We start from the raw sequence: 6,083 nt of genomic DNA, 5'->3' as shown, positions 1-6,083 counted from the left end.
TGGGGGGGGTCTGCATTTGGGGGTGGGGGGGGTCCCCTCCACCCCCCCCCACATTACCGGGCCCCGGATGGCTCCGAACGTGCTGCTAAAATTGGGGGGGGGGGTCGTCGCCCCCCTCCCCACTGCCTTGGGCCCCCCCCAAAGGGCCTTTTTTTTTGGGGGGGGGACCCCTTTTTAACTGCCTCTTCCTGGAAAAGGGGGGGGGGTTGCTGGTGGGGGGGATTATTTTTTTTTTTGCATGGAATTAAAAAAAAATTAAAAAAAAAGTGATGACGTCATTGGGGGGGAGAGAAAAAAGGAGGGGGGCCCATTGCCCCCCCCCCAGGACCCCCCCAAAAAAAAGCACCCCAATTTTTGCCACGTTTCCACACATTCAACCGCTTTATTTCCAAGCCCCCCCCCAAAAAAGAGGGGGGGTCCCCATTTTGGGGGGGAACCCCCCCCATTTCGGGGTGCCCCCCCCAGCTCAGTCCTCCGGCGCCTCGAACAACCTCCCCAGCGACCTATTGGGGGGGGGAGAGAAGTGACATTTGGGGGGGGATTTTCCCCCCCAAAAGGAGGAGGAGGGGGGGTCTCCCCCTCTCCCTAAAATGGGGGGGGTCGTTTTGGGGGTGCTGGAGGGGGGGGGTCACTTACTGCAGCAGGGCCCCCGAAAACTCGTCCACCAGGCTGCCTGCAAAGGGGGGGGCGGTTGGGGGGGGTCATGGGGAGTCCAGGGGGGGGGTCCTGGGGGGGTCCCGGGGGGGCTATAGGGGAACAGGGGGGTCTTGGGGGGGTCCCGGGGGGTCCCGGGGGGGCTATAGGGGAACAGGGGGGTCTTGGGGGGGTCATGGGGGGTCCAGGGGGGTCCTGGAGGTCCTGGGGGGGTCATGAGGGTCCCGGGGGGGCTATAGGGGAACGGGGGGGGGTCTTGGGGAGGGTCATAGGGGGTCCCAGGGGTTTCATAGGGGTCTGGGGGGGCTATGGGGGTCCGGGGGGGTCCGAGAGGGTCCCGGGGGGGGCAATAGGTGAATAGGGGGTCTGGGGGGGGCTATGGGGGTCCGGGGGGGTCTGAGGGGGTCCCGGGGGGGCAATGGGCGAATAGGGGGTCGGGGGGGGCTATGGGGGTCCCGGGGGGGTCTGAGGGGGTCCCGGGGGGGCAATGGGGGAATAGGGGGTCGGGGGGGGCTATGGGGGTCCCGGGGGGGTCCGAGGGGGTCCCGGGGGGGCAATGGGCGAATAGGGGGTCGGGGGAGGCTATAGGGGTCCGGGGGGGTCCGAGGGGGTCCCGGGGGGGCAATGGGGGAATAGGGGGTCGGGGGGGGCTATGGGGGTCCCGGGGGGGTCCGAGGGGGTCCCGGGGGGGCAATGGGGGAATAGGGGGTTGGGGGGGGCTATGGGGGTCCGGGGGGGTCTGAGGGGGTCCCGGGGGGGGCAATGGGGGAATAGGGGGTTGGGGGGGGCTATGGGGGCCCGAGGGGGTCCGAGAGGGTCCCGGGGGGGGCAATGGGCGAATAGGGGGTCTGGGGGGGGCTATGGGGGTCCGGGGGGGTCCGAGAGGGTCCCGGGGGGGGCAATAGGTGAATAGGGGGTCTGGGGGGGGCTATGGGGGTCCGGGGGGGTCTGAGGGGGTCCCGGGGGGGGCAATGGGCGAATAGGGGGTCTGGGGGGGGCTATGGGGGTCCGGGGGGGTCTGAGGGGGTCCCGGGGGGGGCAATGGGCGAATAGGGGGTCTGGGGGGGGCTATGGGGGCCCGGGGGGGTCCGAGGGGGTCCCGGGGAGGCAATGGGGGTCCTGGGGTGTACGAGGGGGTTCTGGGGGGGCAATGGAGGAATGGAGGGTCTGGGGGGGGCTATGGGGGTCTGGGGGGGGTCCGGGGGGGGGTCCTTGATGGGCGCGATCCAAGGCGGCCGGGGGGGGGGATCAGAGCCCACCAAGGTGGGGGGGGGTCCTGGGGGCCCCTCCCCGGCGGGGGGGGTGCATTTTTTGGGGAGGGGGGGATTTTCTGGGGGGGGGGCACGCACCCGGCTGGCAGGCGGTCTCGCAGAGCAGGGGGCAGAGGTAGCAGAAGGGGCAGGCCTGGGGGGGGGGGGAGACCAGGAGGGGGGGGGTCATTTAGGGGGGGTCTCCCCCCCCACCGTGGCCCCCCCCTTCCCAGTGCCCCCCCCCCGTACCTGGCAGTAGCGGCAGTGGGGGCCGGGGGGGTCCTCGGCGCAGGGGCAGCTCCCGCAGGCGGCGCAGTGCTGGGGCGGGGAGAGGTGTTTGGGGGGGGTCCTGGGGGTCTGAGGTGGTTGGGGGGGTCCTGGGGGGTCTAGAGGGGTCCCCGAGGGGGGGTTTGAGGGGATCCCTGAGGGGCTTGGGGGGGTTCTGGGGGTCTAGGGGGGTCCCCGAGGGGTTTGGGGGGGTCCTGGGGGGTCTAGAGGGGTCCCCAAGAGGGGCTTGAGGGAGTCGTGGGGGGGTCCCTGAGGGGCTTGGGGGGGTTCTGGGGGTCTGGGGGGGTCTCCGAGGGGTTTGGGAGGGGTCCTGGGGGTCTGAGGGGTTTGGGGGGGTCCTGGGGGGTCTAGAGGGGTCCCCGAGGGGTTTGGGGGGGTCCTGGGGGTCTGAGGGGGTTGGGGGGTCCTAGAGGTCTGGAGGGGGTCCCCGAGGGGGGGTTTGAGGGGATCCCTGAGGGGCTTGGGGGGGTTCTGGGGGTCTAGGGGGGTCCCCGAGGGGTTTGGGGGGGTCCTGGGGGTCTGAGGGGGTTGGGGGGGTCCTGGGGGGTCTAGAGGGGTCCCCGAGGGGTTTGGGGAGGTCCTGGGGGTCTGAGGTGGTTGGGGGGTCCTAGAGGTCTGGAGGGGGTCCCCGAGGGGGGGGTTGAGGAGATCCCTGAGGGGCTTGGGGGGGTTCTGGGGGTCTAGGGGGGGTCTCCGAGGGGTTTGGGGGGGTCCTGGGGGGTCTAGAGGGGTCCCCGAGGGGTTTGGGGGGGTCCAGGGGTCTGAGGGGTTTGGGGGGGTCCTGGGGGGTCTAGAGGGGTCCCCAAGAGGGGCTTGAGGGAGTCGTGGGGGGGTCCCTGAGGGGCTTGGGGGGGTTCTGGGGGTCTGGGGGGGGTCTCCGAGGGGTTTGGGAGGGGTCCTGGGGGTCTGAGGGGTTTGGGGGGGTCCTGGGGGGTCTAGAGGGGTCCCCGAGGGGTTTGGGGGGGTCCTGGGGGTCTGAGGTGGTTGGGGGGTCCTAGAGGTCTGGAGGGGGTCCCCGAGGGGGGGTTTGAGGGGATCCCTGAGGGGCTTGGGGGGTCCTGAGAGTCTGGGGGGGTCCCCGAGGGGCTTATAGGGGTCTAGGGAGGTCTAGAGGGGGCCCCAAGAGGGCCTTGGGGGGTCCCCGAGGGGCTTGGAGGGGTCATGGGAGTCTGGGGGGGTCTCTTAGGGGCTTAGGGGGGTCTAGGAGGGTCTAGAGGGGTCCCCAAGGGGGCATGGGGGGGTCCCTGAGGGGTTGGGGGGGTTCTGGGGGTCTAGGGGGTCCCTAGGGGGGGTTAGCGGGTCCTCGAGGGGCTTGGGGGGGTCCAGGGGGGTCCCTGAGGGGCTTGGGGGTCCTGGGGGTCTAGGGGGCCCCGGGGGGTTTTGGGAGGTCCTAGGAGGTCCCCAAAGGGTTTGGGGGGGCCCTGAGGGTCTGGTGGGGTCCCCGAGGGGTTTGAGGGGTCCTAGGGAGTCCCCGAGGGGTTTGGAGGGTCCCCGAGGAGTTTGGGGGGCCCTGGGGGGTCCTCAAAGGGTTTGGGGGGTCCTGAGGGTCTGGGGGGGTCCGTGAGGGGTTGGGAGGGGTCCTGGGGGTTCCCTGAGGGGCTTAGGGGGTCCCTGAGGGGTTGGGGGGGTCCCCATGTGGTTTTGTTGGGTTGGGAGGGTCCCCAGGGGGTCCTATGGAGGATCTGGGGGGTCCCTGGGGGTCCCAATGGGGTCGGGGGGGTCTCAGTGGGGTTTGGGGGTCCCCAGGGGGTGACGAAGGGATTTGAGGGGGGGTTTTGGGGGTCCCCAGGAGGCCTGGGGGGGTCCCAAGGTCGGGGGGGTCTCAAGGGGGTGGGGGGCCCCCCCTCCCCCCGGTACCTGGCAGAAGGCGCAATAGCGGCAGATGGAGCCGGGCTGGTAGCGCCCTTCGGCCTCGGCCTCCTCCTCCTCCTCCTCCTCGCTGCCTGCAGGGAGCCGCGCGGCCCGGATGCCTGGGTCCCCCCTGCCCCGGACGCCTGGGTCCCCCATGCCCCGGACGCCTGGGTCCCCCCAAACTGGATGCCTCGGTCCCCCCTGGCCCGGACGCCTGGGTCCCCCCTGTCCCGGACGCCTGGGTCCCTTTCCAGCCCGGACACCTGGGTCCCCCCTGGCCCCGACACCTGAGTTCCCCCAACCCGGACGCCTGGGTCCCTTCCCAGCCCGGACACCTGGGTCCCCCCTGCCCCGGACGCCTGGGTCCCCCCTGTCCCGGACGCCTGGGTCCCTTTCCAGCCCGGACACCTGGGTCCCCCCTGCCCCGGACGCCTGGGTCCCCCCTGGCCCGGACGCCTGGGTCCCCCCTGCCCCGGACGCCTGGGTCCCCCCTGTCCCGGACGCCTGGGTCCCTTTCCAGCCCGGACACCTGGGTCCCCCCTGCCCCGGACCCCTGGGTCCCCCCTGGCCCCGACACCTGGGTCCCCCCTGCCCCGGACGCCTGGGTCCCCCCTGGCCCGGACGCCTGGGTCCCTTTCCAGCCCGGATGCCTCGGTCCCCCCCCACCCGGACGCCTGGGCCTCCCCCACCCGGACGCCTGGGTCCCCCCTGGCCCGGACGCCTGGGTCCCTTTCCAGCCCAGATGCCTCGGTCCCCCCCTACCCGGACACCTGGGCCTCCCCCACCCGGACGCCTGGGCCCACCCCGGGGCGTCCCACCTTCACCCTCCTCCGAGGTGTCCCTGTCCTCGTCGCTCTCGGCCGACTCGGCCGCGTGGGGGCCGTCACCTTCCTCCTCCTCCTCCTCCTCCTCCTCGGAGCTCACGGCGTCGCCGTGGCGATGGTGGTGGTGGTCCTCGTCGTCATGGCGATGGTGGGCTTCCTCATTGCCATGGCGATGGTGGTGGTGGTGCTCATCGCCACGGTGATGGCCCGGCGGGAAAGCTTCCTCGTCGCCGTGGCGATGCTGGTGGGGCTCCTCGTCGCCATGGCGATGGCCGTGCGGGGAAGCTTCCTCGTCGCCGTGGCGACGGTGGTGGTGATGCACCTCATCGCCGTGGCGGTGCTCGTTGCCATGGTGATGGTGGTGGTCGCCCAGGGGGGGTTCGTCGCCGCCGCCGGGGTAACCTGCCTCGCCGTCGCCACGGTGACGCCCGGAGGGGTGTCCCTCGTCGCCGTGGCGATGGGGATGCGCCTCGTCGTCGCCACGGCGACGCCCGGGGGGATGCTCCTCGTCGCCGTGGTGACGGCGGTGCCCCTCGTGGCCTGGCGGCGGCTCCTCGCCGTCACCGCGACGCCCGGGGGACCACCGCCGGTCGCCGGGGTCCCCGTCGCCGTGGCGACCGTGTCCCCCGTCACCCGGCGGCCGCCCCTCGTCGCCGGGGACCCCGGGGGGCCCCGGGACCAGGAGCAGCCCCAGGAGGAGGCCGAGGAGCCAGGGCCGGCGGGCGGCCATGGGCGCTCTGAGCGACGGCGCCAGCTGCGCCCGACACCCGAGGAGGTCCCCGGACGCCTGGGCCCGCCCCACGCGGCGCCCGGACGCCTGGGCCCGCCCCGGGCGACGGGAGACACCCGGACATCTGGGCCTGCCATGAGGGTCCCGGACGCCTGGGCCCATCCTGAGCGATGGGGGGCACCCAGACACCCGGGCCTGCCATGAGGGTCCCGGACGCCTGGGCCCACCCTGAGGGTCCCGGACACCTGGGCCCATCTTGGAGGATGGGACCACCCCGACACCTGGGACCACCCTGAAGGTCCCGGATGCCTGGGCCCATCCTGGGCGATGAGGGTCACCCAGATGCCTGGGCCCTGCAGGGTCTCGGACACCTGGGCCCATCTTGGAGGATGGGGGGGGCCACCCGGACGCCTGGGCCCACCCTGAGGGTCCCGGACGCCTGGGCCCTCCCTACCCCCAGCCCCCTTTACCCATCACCCCATCTTT

The 6,083-nt window shown here is 72.4% G+C and overlaps 1 protein-coding gene across 1 annotated transcript; it reads right to left on the bottom strand.

The window, feature by feature from the left end:
- Positions 1-365: 365 nt before the first annotated feature.
- LOC138065117 (sarcoplasmic reticulum histidine-rich calcium-binding protein-like) lies at positions 366-6,068 on the bottom strand. Its single transcript, XM_068929306.1, has 7 exons — positions 5,843-6,068; positions 4,862-5,749; positions 4,050-4,135; positions 2,154-2,222; positions 2,004-2,058; positions 637-673; positions 366-503 (listed from the first exon to the last, which is right to left on the bottom strand). Exons 1-7 carry the CDS (start codon positions 5,976-5,978, stop codon positions 467-469), a joined length of 1,308 nt encoding a protein of 435 aa, XP_068785407.1. The 5' UTR covers positions 5,979-6,068; the 3' UTR covers positions 366-466.
- Positions 6,069-6,083: the final 15 nt, after the last annotated feature.

Source organism: Struthio camelus, unplaced genomic scaffold, assembly GCF_040807025.1.
Source record: "Struthio camelus isolate bStrCam1 unplaced genomic scaffold, bStrCam1.hap1 HAP1_SCAFFOLD_123, whole genome shotgun sequence".
NCBI lineage: Eukaryota > Metazoa > Chordata > Aves > Struthioniformes > Struthionidae > Struthio > Struthio camelus.
Note: the sequence above shows the minus strand (reverse complement) of the source record. Positions and strands in the feature narration are given on the sequence as shown.

What these genes read in the sequence shown, in the direction of transcription:
- LOC138065117 (XM_068929306.1), bottom strand. Translation starts at nt 5,978, where the DNA reads ATGGGCCCAGGTGTCCGAGACCCTGCAGGGCCCAGGCATCTGGGTGAC. An exon ending in CACCTCGGAGGAGGGTGAAG is followed by an intron (nt 4,136 to 4,861) that starts GTGGGACGCCCC and finishes GGCTCCCTGCAG; the next exon opens with GCAGCGAGGAGGAGGAGGAG. An exon ending in GCTATTGCGCCTTCTGCCAG is followed by an intron (nt 2,223 to 4,049) that starts GTACCGGGGGGA and finishes TCCCCGCCCCAG; the next exon opens with CACTGCGCCGCCTGCGGGAG.